The sequence below is a fragment of the Nyctibius grandis genome, chromosome 5 (assembly GCF_013368605.1).
Source record: "Nyctibius grandis isolate bNycGra1 chromosome 5, bNycGra1.pri, whole genome shotgun sequence".
NCBI lineage: Eukaryota > Metazoa > Chordata > Aves > Nyctibiiformes > Nyctibiidae > Nyctibius > Nyctibius grandis.
In genome coordinates, this window is record NC_090662.1 from 61,288,711 (window position 1) to 61,304,996 (window position 16,286).

The 16,286-nt window shown below is 60.1% G+C and overlaps 2 protein-coding genes across 2 annotated transcripts; both read right to left on the reverse strand.

The window, feature by feature from the left end:
* Positions 1-1,296: 1,296 nt before the first annotated feature.
* On the reverse strand, positions 1,297-3,720 carry PDXP (pyridoxal phosphatase). The gene is made up of 2 exons (XM_068401622.1): positions 3,132-3,720; positions 1,297-2,836 (listed from the first exon to the last, which is right to left on the reverse strand). Exons 1-2 carry the CDS (start codon positions 3,718-3,720, stop codon positions 2,511-2,513), a joined length of 915 nt encoding a protein of 304 aa, XP_068257723.1. The 3' UTR covers positions 1,297-2,510.
* Positions 3,721-4,383: 663 nt separating this feature from the next.
* SH3BP1 (SH3 domain binding protein 1) lies at positions 4,384-14,852 on the reverse strand. The gene is made up of 18 exons (XM_068401496.1): positions 14,507-14,852; positions 12,568-12,610; positions 12,081-12,185; positions 11,164-11,240; positions 10,755-10,866; positions 10,580-10,656; positions 9,779-9,914; positions 9,058-9,126; positions 8,573-8,663; positions 8,140-8,282; positions 7,942-8,053; positions 7,765-7,846; positions 7,020-7,100; positions 6,801-6,917; positions 6,311-6,408; positions 5,994-6,123; positions 5,711-5,826; positions 4,384-5,227 (listed from the first exon to the last, which is right to left on the reverse strand). The coding sequence occupies exons 1-18, from the start codon at positions 14,566-14,568 to the stop codon at positions 4,872-4,874; spliced, it is 2,007 nt and encodes a 668-aa protein (XP_068257597.1). The 5' UTR covers positions 14,569-14,852; the 3' UTR covers positions 4,384-4,871.
* Positions 14,853-16,286: the final 1,434 nt, after the last annotated feature.

Consider the following 16,286-nt stretch of genomic DNA (forward strand, 5'->3'; position numbering starts at 1 on the left):
CATGTAACCAACTCAGCCTATGCAATTTGCAGCAGTGCTGAGCATTCCCAGCTGTAGCCTCAAGTCATAACAGCAGTGCTCTGAGTTTCAGCCTGGTACAAGAAAGGAGAGCTCTGAAAAATAAATCATGGGCTGGGTATCTCTAATTAGGCAGCCGGAGTTAGCAGACACATTAGGTCTCGATCTTGCGCTGCTTGATGATGCAAGTGTTGGTTGGGTGCTCATTAAGGGAGTACCAGTCCTCTGGTTGTCTAATTAGAGATGGGACAGACAAAAGGGAGAGACAGACATGTACAAAGGGGACCAATTAATGTGACAGGCAGTCTTTGGAGAGCTCTTTGGATGTTCTTTTATTTTGGAGGGCTGTTTCCTAAGTTATTTTGGAGGGGGGTGAAAAAATGAGGCACAGCACTTAGGATCATCCTAGGGCCAGTAAGTTGCATCTAGTTCTGCCACATGAGCTGACACAGCACTAACTTACGCTGAGGCTGGTTATTCAGCTGAACAGCTGATCTCTCAAGCAGGAGATGTGATGCTTGGTTACCATCAACAGCTGTTAAAGGGGTCTGACAGACAAAGGGAAGGATTTGGCTCTTGTATGAGGAAGGGAAAGTACATTCAAGCAATTTCAAACACTCTTCTCACCCCATCTGTTTTCTCCCTCCTGCCTGTGACCACAGTAAAACTCAGGGAGAGGACACAGGGCATGGCAAGCTACAGTCTGGTGAAGGTCACCTCCAGGGGTATGGTGACACCTGCCTCCCTTTCACTCAAAGCTTAGCGTAGTCGAGAAGGGTCACAGTAAAACCTTACCTGGGCACTTCTTAGCCCTCTGCAAGCTACACATGGATGACAGAGGTGGCACCTCACCCCTGCCCTAGCGGACCTGGACACCATTGCGCGGGGCCACACAGATCATTGGAGTTCACCTGACTAGCAGCAGGCAGACCTCAGGTGCAGCATAAGAAGTCACCGTTCCCCAGCAAGGAATCACCCATGCTGTGAAATGCAAAGGCAGCTGGCAAAGATCCCCTCGCTGCTCCAATTCACCTGTCTGGACCCTGTGCCCTACGCCACAGCCCCACTGGCCACCTCCACCCTCCAGTTCTGAGACCCCAGTACGAAACAGCAGCAAACAGCAGCACGCACTGTCCACAAGACATTGTCCACCCCTCTCGTCTACCCAGCAGCACCGCCTTGAGTAAGGAAAGGTCTTGCCGTGTCATCATCTTGAGGTCTCAAAGATACCCAAGCTGCTCTCATCTTGATGGGACCACAGGCAAAAAAAGGAGGCCATTTCCAGCCTACGCTCACACTTTATTATATACAGAGACACGGTGAGTGTAACATCAACATGGGACATGGACAGTAAGGGAGGCCCAAAGGCACTGCCCCCTGTCCCCTTGGTGCAACCAGTCAGCATAGTTTATACAAATAATACAGTATCTGAACATTAAATAAGTTTGATAAATAAGATAAAGAAATTAAAAAAACATAGAAAGACAAAGCAGCAAGGAATGATTCTGAGGGCTGCGACACATTCACAGCAGTGACAATACCACCACCACCTCACCCGCACACCAGCAGCTGGAGCGCAGACCCCCATCAGCCCTTTTCTCTCACCATACTATGGCAAAATCCACTTCGGAGGGGGAACCGGGGAAGAGTTGTACAGTTCACTACTGCTGTGCTGTTGTGGTCTACGAGCCCTCTCTCCTTCGCAAGACCCTTCGGAAAGGGTGCTTGAAAACAAGGTACAACTGCAGACCCACTGTGCGCAGTCACAGCTTGTCTGTTTGGCACCAAAAAACCACCCTCAAACCAGTCTCCTTTTCTGTAGTCCTTCAGATGGGCACTGGCACAGTTATTAACTGAGTCGGGACAGGGGGTGGTGGGGGAAACATCTCTAAGGAACGGGGGAGAAGAGATGAGGCGATTCTCCCTCTCACTCATGGGAGGCAGCGACACCCTCACTCATCACACCACAGCTCCAGCATGCTCCTTTCACACACCCTGGCTCTGATGGAGACCGGGTGAGTGACAACGCCAGCCAGTCCTCTGGCAAGGAGGGGGTTACCACAAGGACTGCACAGGGATGCAGCTCAAAGTCGAGGGTTACGAGTGAAGGGACAGCAGTAAAAGGCCACCACTGGTTATCTAAGAGAAAAATAATAAGACAGCCAGTCCCTGACCCCTGCAGGGGGAGAGGCCACACAGACACGTTGATTTGACCCCCCTGTCAGCCTCAAGGCCTCCAGCTCTCTCCCAGAGACGCTGGCAGCTGGCATATGAGGGAGAGAAGGACTCTGTTCATCATGGATAGCTCTCAGCAGAAAGGAGACAACTTGAACCCTGCCCCCTCCTGCCAACCCCCCACATTTTACCCCCAAAGAAGGGCGTTGGAATGTGAAGAAACCAGGAACTGAGGGAATAGGGCAGTGAGAGAAATGGGAACAGATGGAGATCTAGGATGGGGAACCTGACCCCTCTGCCCTCACATGTACAGACTGCTACTCATCCAGGCCCGGTATCAAGTCTGCAATGCTGTCCACATAGTAATTGGGCACCAGATCCTTGGCAGTGGCGCTGTCACTGGCCATGTAGGCCTGCGCCTCTTCCAGGCGGGAGACACCCGTCAGGGTGAGGATGGTGGAGAGGCCGCAGTTCTTGCCGAAGAGGATATCTGTCTCCAGACGGTCTCCCACCATGAGGGTGCGGGACGGGTCAACGCCGAAACGCTCCACGATGCAATCAAACATGTAGGTATTCGGCTTCCCCACCACCAGCGCCTTCCGGCCTGAAGCAGTTTCCACCGCGGCTGTGAGGCTGCCAGTCCCTGGAGGAGGGGAAAGGAGAAAATGAAGTAGCTGTGGGCTAATGGGGTGCTGGCTGCGGGCAGCTCAGCGCCCTGGGTCCTGCCAGAGGATGAGCAAGCTGGGTGCTGGCGACATGGCTTCAGGAGCTGGCAGAGATGTGCAAGGGCAGCCCTGCCCACCCTGATGCTCCAGGAAACACCTCGGACAGGCTTGGGACAGCGAACCCCAACCAAGGCCAAGCTCGCCACCAGCAACCCCGCCAGCCTCGGCCCCCCGCACCCCCCGGGGGCAGCAGGGGAGGGGGCGGAGGCTCACCGGGGGTGCGCTGGCCGTTGCTGAGCGGGTGCCAGGGGTCGGGGTCGGTGGCCACCAGGAGGCACTGCGGATCGCGCAGGTAGCCGCAAGCCTGCGCCAACTTGGCGAAGGTGAACTGGTCGTCGTAGCCCACCAGGACGGCCCGCACCGGCTCGGCGGCGCCGGGCGCCGGCTCGCCCTCGCCCGCCAGGCGCAGGCCGGCGTCGCGCACCTCGCCGCGCAGCCCCTCGCCGCCCAGCACGAAGACGCGGCCGCCCCCGCCCCCGTTCCCGTTCCCACCGCCGCCGAGGAGGCGCTGGCGGAGGAAGAGCGCGGAGCAGAGCGCGGAGCTGAAGACGTGCTCGGCGCAGACGCCGCGGAAGCCGAGGCGGGCGAAGCGCCGCTCCAGCTCGGCCACGGAGCGGCGGCTGTTGTTGCTGACGAAGAGGGCGGCCTTGCCGCTGCGCCGCAGCCGCTCCAGCAGCTCGGGGGCACCGGGGACGGCGCGCTCGCCCGCCCACAGCACGCCGTCGCAGTCGAAGAGCAGCCCCTGCGCCGGGCCCAGCACCTCCCGCAGCCCCGCGCCGCTCAGCCGCCGGCAGCTCGCCATGCCGCCGCCGCCGCTGCCGCTGCTGCAGCCCCGCCGCCCGCCGGCAGCCACCTCATGCCCCGCCGCCCCGCCAATCACCGCCCCACACCCGCCCGCCGCCACCAATGGGAGGCGGGGAGCGTGGCGAGCGGCAGCCGCGCTGCCCTGTCGCCCTCGAGGGGAAGGGGCGGGGCCGAGCGGCGGGGAGGCCGGCTCCCAAAGTGACAGCCGCACCGCCCTGATGGTTGCTGAGGGAGGCGGTGAGGAGGCGGGACAGAGCCTGAACGCGCTTGACGATTGGCTAAAGGCACGCTCTTTAGCCACCGCCTTCCCCGGGTGAACGTGCAGTGGCAGGGCGTCCTCTGCTGCGCGGCGGGGCGATGGGCAGCGGAGCCGCCATTATCCTGGGCCCCGTGTCTCCGCCGGTCGGGGCAGCCGGCTGTCCTCCCGCCCTCGGGCCGAGCTGTGCCGTGCCGAGCCTCGCCTCGCCTCGCCTCGCCTCGCCTCTCCGCGTTGCCGTCCCCGCGGAACTCCCCTTCCCTCCTCCCGGCTGCAGCCCGTGGGGCGGGCGGCCTCCAGCACCTCAGGCAGCCCAGCACGCCCTGCTCACACCTGCCTGCGACTGTGACACCGGCTCTTTAAATAATTTAGTTGGAAAAAAAATATATATTTATATTTCTCTGTCTGTGTGTTCCTGGGGCAACAGATGTGAAGGCAAAATGTGGCAGAAGGGGCTGGGATCACAGCTGTGTGCCTGCAAATGGCCCCATGGGCCCACCCTGCCCATGCTGGCCCAAATCCTGCAGGCAGCGCCTGGCAGCCTCCCCACCTCACCCCTCCTGCCCTCCGGGGACCCGAGGGGTGGCTCACCTGGGAGCGGGGGATCCTGGGCCAGGAGCTGGGTCCCTTAGGGGTGGCAGGGCCTGAAGTGCAGCCCGGCTCCCTGGCAGGGACATGGCAGTGTGGGGAGGAAGGCTTTGTGGAGACGGGAGAGTAAGGGGAGGTGGGTGGAGGGTCCTGGCTGGCACCAGCCAAGGGAGCAAGATGGAGGAGCTGGAGGGACGTGCTTTCCCTCAGGCCACCCCGGTGTTTCCATGGTGCCTGCTGGGTCCCAGAGGGGCACAGGACTCCATCTCCCCAGCCCTGCAGTGCCTCGGTGCCCCTCACCCTGCTCAGTTCTCCGTGGGCTGTCCTGCTGGCAGCGATGTGGCATGGGGGCTCCGTCCTCCCGCAGGCAGTGGCTGCCCCTCGTCCGTGGCTCCCAGGGCACTGTCCATGGCAGCCGCCATGTTGGCCTCGCTGGCGGGAGGCCCCGGGGATGGCGGAGCGTCTCGGCTGTGGCGGCGTGCTGGCTGCGGGGGGAGTGGCGGTGGGACGGTGGGGGCTCGGCTGGGCACCCCGGCTGTCCGTCGTGGCCGGGCTTTGGGGCTGGCTGCGTGCTCAGGAGCTGCTGAGGTGGGAGCCGTGCTCCGGGGCTGGGCCATGGGTGGTGGCGGCATCGTGGGTCGGGTCGGAGCTGGGCGCTTGCCTGGAAAGAAAGCTGCGGTGGGCTGGGGTCCCCTCTGCTGGGGTCTGTACCTGGGGCAGAGAGGGCTGCAGTGCCAGTCACGGGTCTGGCAGGGGGCTGCAGGCAGATTGACAGACAAGCTGCCCCTCGCCTGGCTCCCATGCTAGAGACACAAGCACACAACAGCTTTTGGGGGCTTTTCCCACGCTCTTCCCTTCACAAGGGGCTGTGAGCCTTGACACATCTTTACGGGGAGTATTCACCCCCACACTGGAGGATTGGCCACATCCGCCCCTGCAGTCCCACCTCGGCTGGGGATGGAGCACACAATGACGGGCCAGATCTTGGCCATGCTGCCCCAGCCAGAGGCCCTTCTTCTCATTTGGTGGCAGGGATGTCCCCAGCACCCTTTCTCGTGGGGAACAGTGGGATGAAGGCAAACCAGAGGAAGTGGCATTGGGGGGTGTCATCTCCCAAGCACTGTGCCATCTGGGGCACCCTAACCTTTGCGGGCGGTGTCGTCAGTTGTCTGCGGAGCTGGTGGCCCCGTGGCTTTGGGAGACGGTCTGGTCACTGCTGGGGATGCTGGCTGGGACCTGGCCTCGGGGTCCTTCGAGGTGCTGCACAGAGAATAGGGCAAGTCAGGCTTTGGTTGGGCATGGCGGTCCTGGCTGCAAGGCACCTTGCACCCATCTGGCAAAGATACAGCCCATGGCGTGGGGTGGGACAAGGGGAGGACATGGGGAGTGCTGGGACAGCCAGAGCCCTCAGCTCCTGCCGGACTTACATCTCTCCATCCAGGAGAGTGGGGGTGCTGGCCAGAGGGGGTTCGGGGGACGGCTCTTCCACTGGGGTGGCCTCGCCAAGTCCGCTGTTTGCAGGCGGAGTGAACATGCCCGAGACGTTGAAATCTACCTCTGTGTGGAGAGCAAGGAGGAGACCCCACAAGGAAGAACTTCCCGTGCCGAGCTCCTCCGGTGACCCCACGGCGGGGAATCGGAGCAGCCTCCCGCTTCCCTCTTCCTGGGGCTGAAGAAATGTCCCTTTCCCTTCCTCCTCCCTTCGCTCTCTGCTGCAGCCCCCCGAATGAGGCCCTGGCCCTACCTCCAGGGAAGAGGGTGTCCGCGTTCTGGATGAGGGCTTCCACCACGCCCACCACCTGGATGGAGGAGACCGAGGCCAAGTCCAGTTGCACAGGGTCTCTGAGAGACAGGTGTGGGGAGACATCAGAAAAGGTTTTGGGGGCATTAACCCTTCTGGTGTTCATTCCTGCAGGGGCAGAGCCCAAAGGGGAGATAGCCCAGCTGACGGGGGTGGGAGGTGGGCCTTGTTCCCTGTCCTGGAAACCCTAGTTTGGTGTGGGAGGCCAGCAGTGTGGGAGGCCATCCATGTCACAAGTGCTCTGGGCTAAGCAGACACGTGCTTGGCAAGGGGACGTGCCACTCAGGGGTTGCATGGGCAAGGGACGGGACTTGAGCATGGAAGACATGCAGGTACTTTAGACCAGCCTGAAGGCTGCAGGATCAGCCTTTCCCATGATGTTAGTGCTCAGGGCACCCTGAGCTGCTTCCCACCCCTCCGCGCCAGGCCTTACCCTGTGCTCTGCTGCCTCCAGAGCAGGTTGGGGCCCAGCACAATGGCGATGTTGCTGGGGGTCATTTTATTCAACTCCTGGTGCTCAGCCAGCTTAGCTAAAAACTTGATCAGATACCTGTGGGGTAAAAGGAGGGCGAGGGGGCAGTAAGTATGGATTTGGGGAGGGTAGAGCTGCCCCCGGTGATTGCTTGGAAGAAGCCCCGTCCCTGCAAAACACCTCAGATTGTTGTAGCTCTCCCGGGGCAGGTGGCTGCAGGTGTCTTGCAGGCTCTGTACGCGGCCATCAGCGTCCTTTAAGCTGCAAGAGAGAAGAGGGAGGAGCAGAGAGCTCAGCACACTCCCTATGGCAGAGAGGGACAAGGCTTGCAAGGGAGGAAGGCCAGTGTCGTCCGCCCCATGCGGGGATAGAGATGCCCTGCTGCTGCCTTTACCTAGCAGCTGAGCCAGGCATCGACAAAATTGCACCCCAAAGGCTCAAAGGGATTTAATATGATAAGAATATAGCTTGTAGGTGGTCCTGGGGGTGAGCACTGCCCTGCCACAAGCAACGACCCTATTTCACCATGACTATGGGGGTAAATGGCACTGAGCAGATCCCTTTAGAAAGGTGCTCTCCCCCTTCCCCCAGGTGCCTCCTCCGCCAACCCTCTCATCCCAAAAGCAAGAGATGGGGATCACGCCATTGAGGGCAAGGGGGTCTTCATAGGCTAAGCTCTTCTTGCAATCAAAAAGGCTGCAGCCTTCCCCCTCGCCCTGCCGTGTTTTTTATTGCTATTCTCTGAGATTTTAGGCCATCTGGATTTCTGACGGGCATGGGACAGACCAGGTGCCGCGTTCTTATTTCCCCATGTGGCAAATGAGGCTGAGCAGCCCTGCTCTGAGTGCTGGGAGGGACAGAGGGAGGGTGGCAGGGGTGCTTTTTGAACCCCACCAGGCTTTTCCGCCTCAACGCCTGGACCCACCTGGCCACTTTGACCCATTCGTTGTAGAGCTCGAAGGTCATCAAAGGCTGGGGCAGCTCCCGCAAGTAGGATTTCAGCGCACCTGGGAGGGGAGGGGGAGCAGCGGGGGTGATGGAGGTTGGGGGACAGCAGAGACTGCCTGATTGTGTCACCCCATCCCACCTCACTGGTACCCACCAGCCACAGCGTGGGGGTCCGAGTAAAACTCCTCCAGGGCGTTGGAGCCACTGGCCAAGCTGCTTTTCAGCTTCCTCAGCACCGAGGCGCCCGCCGCCAGCCGGAAGAGTCCCTGGGGATGGGGCGAAGAGGGAAGGGATGTGGGGGGGCTGCATTCTGGGGGGGGAGGGTGGCAGGGGGATCAGAGGTGCTGCCTACCTCCTCCCTCATGCCAGAGGCCAGCAGCATCATGACACAGGCTTCGATGGGCAGCGCAATCTCCCGGCCCAAGCTCTTGAGGTGCATCTCTAGGGGCACGCCATAGTACCCCGCCACTGGGGTGTCTGCAGTGAAGGAGGGCTCTGGGACAGGGAGGTGAATGTCGGGAGGGATGGCGGCCACTGGGGCCATCCAACATCTAGCCATGCCAACATCTCGCTCCGAGCCGGGGCTGGCTGGGTGGAAGCAGGGGCATGGCAGGCAGCATCCCCAGCCCACCTCAGGCTGCAGTCCCCATCCCACAAGCCCGATGTGGGAGGCAGCAGCAGGCACAGGGAGGGAAAACCCGCCTTTCCCAGCCTCACCAGCCACTCGCATCCCCTGGGCTCAGCTGTGGCTCTCTCCCTGGGCTGTGTAGAGAGCCAGTGGGTACCTGTCTGGCTGTGGCTTTCCTTCAGCTCCGCTAGAGCAGATTCCAGTGATCCCAGGGACTGCCGGTGGTACTGGGCTTGGATTTCCAGCAGCTGCCAGACGGGGAACATGCAAACAGCATTCAGTTTAGCACCGGCCCCTCTTGAAGAGACCCCATCCCCAGGACATTGCACCCACATGGAGACAGGGCAAAGGGGAAGCTGCAAGGGGAACCCCCCTGGGGTTCATGGGACTGTGGCTATAGTGAGCGGTAGAGGGCAAATTGGAGATGGGGGGTCATTGGGACAAGCTGCTCTGTTTGTAGTTGGTGCTAGTGGCAACGTGCACCCACGGTGCATGGAGCAAGGCCAGGTTTGGGCATCTGCTGGTGCCTGGGGCTGTCCCCTGCCCTGGCCAGAGGGCTCGGTGTGGATGGGGACAAGGCTGGGCTCACACATATCCCAGGAGATGTTCACATGTGGAGGAGGAGTGCGAGAGAGGACTTACTCTGATGAAATAGCTGGCGTAACTGTCCTCTTTGGTGGAGAAGTGGTAGAGGTCAGCCATGTACTCATCCTGGGAAGGGAGACACACAGAACAGCAACCTTCCACCTCCTCCCTGGCACCCAAGGAAGAGGGGATGTCTTCACAAAGCCCCCTGTCTGGGCTGTGAATCACCCAGACAGGCTATCTGGGGTGAGGTGGAGAGGCAGGCTGGGATCGCGTGGGGACTCCTCCTTGCCCCCATTGCTTGCATTTGGGTAGCATCAGTGACCTGCCCTATGATCAGGGTCCTGGCACAAGAGGCTCAGGGACAAGAGGTCCCTGCATCTCCAGCTCCAGCGCACCTGTGGGATCTGCCAGACAAGGCTCCGGGCTTTTCAGAGGAACAGTGGAGAAAGCTGATGTGAAAGTCCTCTGCCACCCAGCACAGATCCCATCTTGGCTGGCTCCCAGCCCCAGGGGACCGCATAAGCTCCCTGCTCTAGCCCCTGAAGCCTCCTCTCTGCGGCAGCTCGTGCTTCAAATCCTTTACTCTTCTTCTTTCCTGGGATTGGGGTATCTCCCTATTTCTGCTCCTCGAGGGACCAGTTTGCTTGCAGAGGACAGGACGTGCCAGCTGGCTGCATCTGTCTTGGCATGGGGTCACTTCGGATGGAGCCACTAGAGGGGAGCAGGTCTCCAGCCCTGGAGCTGCCCCATGGGGGACAGCAAGTGACGTTCTCACCTTGCACTGCTCCAGCTTCCTTTTCACCTCCTCCTCCTCTTCCTTCAAGATCTCCAGTTTGTTGGCAGCAGAAGACACGCTGGGGCCAGTGCCAGCACCAGAGCTGTTACTGGAGTTCTTGGCAGCTTGGTTCAGCCTTTGGGGTGGGAGAGAAGAGGCACACCCATAGCCTCAGCGCCAGGGACACAGGGTGGGATGGGTGTGCAGAAGGGGTATGGGGACTGCGAGGGGGACGGCAAGTCACAGTACTGCCCTGCGGTGGCTTTCCTAGGCCAGCGCCTCTCACTTTCCTACCCCAGAGGAAGACGCTGCGGTACCAAGGGGTGCAACTGGGTCAAGACGGGGAGCACTCAGCATGACTGCCTGAAACACCCAAGCCCTGTTCCTGAGATGTTCCCTCCTCTCCTCCCTCCAGCCAAAGGGAGGGCAGTGTGGAAATGAGCCACCAGTGACGCACGGTGTCCTGGTCTCCCAGAGAAACCCGGCATGGCATGGGCTACCCTGAAAAAGTCAGAGTGGGGCGATCTCAATGGCACTGAGCAGCACCAGGGCACTTTGCTGCCTTCGGCAATGGCACTGCCCTTCTCTCCTGTGCCACGGAGCTAGCGGTTCAGCCCAGAGTGGGATGCACCCACAGAGAGGGTCTGTCTGGGCTCTCCCGAAGAGCTGTTGCCTCTTTGACTTCACCTCCAGCCCTGGGAAATTTGGTCCCCAGGGCAGTCATCTTCCTCTCTCCCCAACCCTGGCTGGGGGCTGTGCCCCATGTGCCCTGGCCCCTCCCAGCTGCAGTGTGCCCCGTACCGGCTCTTGATGTTGTTCCAGTCAGAGATCAACTTCTGGAGGGTTTTCTTGCGCTTCAGGATAATGGGAAGCTCCTCCTGTGGGAGAGAGGGGCCAGAGGGAGCGGCAGAGGCTTGGGCACATGGGAAGGGGAGGTGGGATGGGAGAGTGGAGCTGGGAGGGCAGTCAGGGCTACCTCGCTGAGCTTGTTGAGTGGCTGCAGGACGTCACGCTCCAGGGTGATCTCAAACTCAGCCAGGATTTTGGCCAGGGAGCTCTGTATGCAGCAGCCCATCTCCAGGGCTTTCCTGTGTGGGGGACAGAGATGAAATTACTGCGGGCTGGAGCCATGCCACCCTCTGACCCAACACCCGCCACCATACCCATACCCATGTGGGACCCTGAGCCAGTCCCTGACTCCCTCTGCAATTGGAGGCTGAAGTCACTGGCTATTCCTTCTCCTACTGCAACACCAACGTTTGCTCTCAGGACAGGGTTTGACAGCTTAGCTTGGCTGTGGGAGCCCCTGAGCCAAGACATTGTCTCTTCCAGGGTCTGGCATCTTTCAGGGGTCACCCCTGGCCCTTTCTCCCACCGGCACTTACCCAAGGCTGGACTCTGTGTCCAGTTCCCTGAAGCTCTCGGCCATTGTCGTGGACAGAGCCATCAAGGGCAGCTTCTTCTGCACAGAGCCAAAGATTTGGGAAAGGGATGGTGAGCTGGCGTGTAGCAGCTCCCTCCCTGTGAAGCATGTGTCCCCACATCCTCCCCTGGCCCACCTAGCCCCATTGGCCCTGGGACATGAGAAAGGGCCCGTTGGATGTCCAGAGCCAAAGCCAGGATCCAGTTAGCTAAACAAGGCACTGAGGCTCCACAGTTGGTTAGAAAACCTACAGTCTTCTCTAAAATAGTCCCCTGGGGTGGACTGTGACAGTGATGGAGGTCCTCACCAAGGCCAGCCCTGCCATGGCTTCAAATGCATGGAGCAGTTTAATCACTGAGAATAATTAAGCCAAGCTGGGACTTGTCCGGCTGCCATGAAGAAAAGAGCCCAGAAAATCATGGGGGGGCTAAGGAAAGTGCAGGGGGATCCCCTGTTTGCTTCCCTGTCAAGGGCTGGTGAGCACCAGCAGGAAAGAGGTTGGCAGGTTCAAACCGAGGAGGAGGAAGCGGTGGCACCACTGTGCCCAGCCATGCTGTGGTGCTCCTCACGGCAGGGCACCATGGGTGCCAGAGGTTCACAGGGGTTCAGGAAAGAACACAGACAACAGGGCTTTGGAGGGTTATTCAACACAAAGACACTGTCTGCATCTCAGGAAGCCTCAAGTTAGTGATGGTTGAGACGGTTGCCCTGCTTTGCTCTACCCAGGTACCTGCTGGTGGCCGCTGCTGGAGATGGGATCTGGGCTGGGCTTTAGGCAACCCTTCAGCAAAGCCTGCAGAGCTGGGGCCTGGTGTCCCCTTTGCTAGTGGGGGACAGAGCCAGGGTGAGCATGGGCTGCGGAGGGAGGACTCTACTCACCACTCGCTTGTCCATCTCGGAGCCGCATTGCCCCTGCAGGCAGGCTTGGAGCCTCTTGGACACACTGTGAGCTGCTCGCTTGGCTGGCTCAATCCTCTGCTCAGTCTGGGGGCGGAAAGGTGGGACTGGGGAAGCCCTTTTGCCAACCATAGGTGCCCTGAGGCCATCTCCCCACCACCCAGCTCTGGGCATGGGTGAGCCCCCCCAGCATCCCGCCGCAGCCCAGAGCATCCCTGGTCCAGGGAAAAGGGAGCACAGCTCCTGGCCAGGATTCATCCCTCTGTGAGCAGCCGGGGAAGCCTTTTTCCATAGCAGGAGCCTGCTATTCCCTTAACGCCGTGGTCCTGGAGGTGCCCTCCAGCACACGGGCAGATCCCAGCCCTGTAACTTGGACATGCTGGCCGGGCAAATGGCAGGCAGGGACAGGGCAGGCTCCCACGCCCAGGCACAAGCAGGCACATGCTTGATGGCCCGGCCCCTGCCTCACCTGCAGCAAATCTTCCGGCAGGAGCTCAGTTGCTTCTTGGGCTCTGTGGAGGAAGGAGAAAGAGCCATCAGCAGATGGGGGTGACCTCCACCCAGCCTCCTTGGGAAGGCAGGTCCTTATGCGTCCCACCTGCCTCTTTGTGCTCCCGGGAGCAGGAGACGCTGGCTATGGCCTGGACCATCGTACGCAAGGCTATGGGCAGAATGAGCCCAGGGGAACAAGAACAGCAGGAGCGGGGCAAGGCAGCCAACCTTGCTGGCTGGTGGACACCCCATCAGACAGGGCTTCCAGTTCAGAGCACCACAGTCAAAACGTCCAGATGTGGCCTGTTTTTTGGAGACAGGGTGCCTAGTGGGCCCATGGCAGGGGTGGGATGTTTGCTGGTGAAACCTTCTACCCCTGACTGCCCACCTGTCCCCTAAAGGCAAATCCAGGGCAGTGCTGTTGGAGCCCGGCGTGTGTCTTTGCAGGCCAGGGTAGCCACCGGCTGTGGGGCCACCAGTGCCAGAGCAACGATATCTTTGTGATTAAGCTGGGGACTGAGACCAACAGCAGCCCCTCCAGAAATGCCTACATGAACCAGCTTTCTGCTTCATTTTGCAACAGGTATTAGGGGCGAATCTGGCAAACAAAACTTTCGGTTTGCAGCAAATTCTGCTCAAAACCAAATTCAAACCCCAGCAGCCACCATTCTAAACCATCACCACCAAACCTCCCTGATGCCTCCCATAGAGGAAAACTCGCTTCGCGGCCTGCTGCCATTGCTACGCCCCGGGAACCCCGTTTGCTTTCCCTCTGCTGCTGCTGCTTGTTCCCCAGTTCGTGTTTCTCTCTTTTTAACGCCCGCCAGCGCCAACACGGGACGAGGCCGTGGAGCCACAGGAAACGGGGGTGGCTTGGCTGAAGGCAAGCAAAACCACGTGAGATCACGGGCTGCGGAGGAGAGGCTCTGCAGTGGGTGAAGAGCTTGCTCTTGGACCGCACAAGCTGCTTGAGACCTCCTGCCTGCCCGGCATTAAAAGAAAGGGAGGCACATCTAACATGCACATAAGACATCTCGAGGGAGGAGGGATGGGAAAGGGAATCATGCTCCCCTCTGGGGAATGCAAGAAGAGCAAGAGGCCACCAGGAGGTAGGAGCTGCTTCCCTGTGGCCAATCTGCTGGGATGGCTGAAGGACCTCAGTGGTCCAGGGGACACAGCTGGTCCCACTCAGCCTCCCAGCGCTGAGGAACCTGTGGAGGTGGCTGTAGGAAAGAGGGACCAAGGGGGCTGGGAAGGGAGGGCTCCAGCCCTGTAATGTCGGTTCTGGGTTTTGCAAGGGGAGAGCTTTGGAAAGCTGAAGAGAAAAAAAAGGAAGCAGTGGAGGCAGGATGGGGCCAGAGGGATTTGCGTGAAGCTGTAAATCCTCCATGGGTCCTCCGAGGATCCCTGGTCCTCTCCTCAAAGGACATCCTGGGACACCCATGCTGCTGGGCCAGCTAGAGCTCTGCAGGGCATCTGGCTCCTGTGGGGCACCCCTGGCTCAGTGGGGAGGGCAGGTCCCAGCTCCTAACACCTTCCCGGTCACCACACAGCCAGGGACGTGTGGCTGGAAGGTCTCTCCCCTTTGCCCTCACATCCTGGGGAAGCCAAGCTTGGGAAAGGTCCGTTTCCAGGTGGATGCAGCATCTGTGGGCCCTGGGAGAGGTAGCCAGGCTTGGGGATCATGTCCCTGCTGAGCAGCACCAGAAGAGCCTTCCTGCTGCTCCATGGGTGCTGGGGAACCGGGGAGCCACAGCCCCTCAGCTTATGCTGAAGATGCTCTAAACCCAGGGTCCTTCCTCCCTTTCCCCTCACCACCAGCCCTGGGACGTCAGTCCAGCCCCAGCACAAGCCTTCCAGGACCCATGTCATGCTCCCTCACAGCCCCCTGGCACAGGTAGTGGAGGAGTCCTTACCGGCTGGTGATGTTAGGATGGGACAGCTGCTGCCGCATCCGATTGAACTGCCTCTTCATCATCTTGAGAGCTGGGAGGAGACCACAAGAGCCACTCCGCTTGGCTGTACCTGCTCAGCACCCCTCGGCGACACTTGGCATCGGACACTGGCAGCCCCTTGGCTCCCCGGAGCCACTCTGACCCTTGCTTTTTCCTGAGGACCTCTCCCTCCTTACTCCTCTTCTTCCTCCTTCCCTCGTTCCCCCTTTTGCTGTTTCCCCAGCTGGTTCCCTCCCTCGTCCCTCCCCGGGATACCCTGCTTGCTTTCTCTTCCCCTCTCTTGGACTCTCTTCTCTCGCTCCCTCTCTTTTTCTGAGCTTCCTTCCTCCTCCGTCCGCCCCTCCACCACCGATCAGGTAAGAGCAGTTCAGGGCTCCTGCTCCGCTCTGTGTTCCTGTCACCACCCCACAAGTATAAATAACTTCAGCCCAGCCTTAAAGGGGAAATATTATTACAGCAAACACGTAACAAGGCAGGACAAGCACACGCCGCTGCCGAGCCCGAGCGAAGGGCCCACGCTCTGTTTCTTGCTCACTCAGATGGGGTGGTTTTTCCCCCCCTTGCCTTGCCTACCACCAGCTGCGCCAAGGGGCAGCCCGTGGCTGTGCCAGCTGGCTGTGCGGTGCTTACGGGGTGCCTGATGTACACCCTGCCCTATCCCGTCACCCAAACTATGCCAAATCCCCTTGGGCACCTCTCCGTGCTCGTGGGTGCAGCTTCTTTTGCCCTCTCATGACATGTCCCCCTTGGGGGGACAAAAGCAGAAGAGTGAGCAGCAAAGCCACCTCTGCAACCCCTTCTGCGCCTCCCACCCCGCTTTCCCTCTCTGCCATCGCTGAGGCTCTCTGGGGCCACCGCAAAGCTGCGGCCGAAGGCTGTTGCCTCATGCCCTGGGGAGGTCCCCTTCCTCCCCGCGGCCCCGCTCCTGGCAGGGCTCCCTGAGCAGGGCGGCTGGGCGCAGGGCAGAGCAGCAGCGCCCACGCACAGTTGTACAGGGACCACAAACTCCCGGTTCCCAGGCTCGGGTGCTGCCTGCTCTCTGCAGAGTTGCAGCAGGGCTCAGCTTTTCTTTTTCAGTCTAAAAACATCCCCTTCACACCACCACCACCACCTTTGCTCCTGGCTCGATGAGATGTAAACCTTGCCTTATCTCTGGCTACCTGCAGCTGGGACTTTCCTCCTTCTGCACCAAGAAAGAGCGGAGGTTGCTGTCAGCCGGGTTACGTGGCTGGCAAAGGAACTAGCACCCAAGCCCAGACGGGAAGCGGTCAGTTTGTGGGCAGATGAGACAAGCAGCAAAGGAAAAATAGGCGGAAGGGCCACTCCACCTGTGCCCCAAAGCCTGAGGAGCAATAATTCAGGGCTGCTGAGCTCCGCTCCTTCTTGTTGGGGGTGCGAGTCTCCAGTGAGTACTGGACCTCTGTTTTCAAGCGGGGACCGAGCAAGTGTTCTCCTCGCCTGAACACCAGGTTGCTCTAAACCTGCAGCCAAGCACGCCTGATCCCCCAGCCACGAGCCCCGGGGGTGCTCCTAACGGGCCTTGTGGTCGCTGAAAGCAGGCAAGGGCTTCAAGCACCTATTGCAAAGGCACAGAAAAGCCCCCCCAGCTCCTCGCTGGCTGCACCAGGCGGTGGCCAAGCCATGGTCTCTTTTCTCCCATGCAACATCAGAGACCTGCTCCCAGCCCTGGGCTGCTGCTTGCCAGAACAGATCCAGCTCCCTGCACCCCTGCAACAAACAA

Bases quoted from the DNA above. Each gene is read 5' to 3' on its own strand.
- PDXP (XM_068401622.1), bottom strand. From the start codon at position 3,720: ATGGCGAGCTGCCGGCGGCTGAGCGGCGCGGGGCTGCGGGAGGTGCTG. The intron at 2,837-3,131 runs GTGAGCCTCCGC...CCCCTCCTCCAG, and splicing joins CAACGGCCAGCGCACCCCCG to GGACTGGCAGCCTCACAGCC.
- SH3BP1 (XM_068401496.1), bottom strand. From the start codon at position 14,568: ATGATGAAGAGGCAGTTCAATCGGATGCGGCAGCAGCTGTCCCATCCT. The intron at 12,186-12,567 runs GTGAGGCAGGGG...TTCCGCCCCCAG, and splicing joins TGCCGGAAGATTTGCTGCAG to ACTGAGCAGAGGATTGAGCC. The intron at 10,657-10,754 runs GTAGCCCTGACT...TCTCTCCCACAG, and splicing joins CACTCAACAAGCTCAGCGAG to GAGGAGCTTCCCATTATCCT.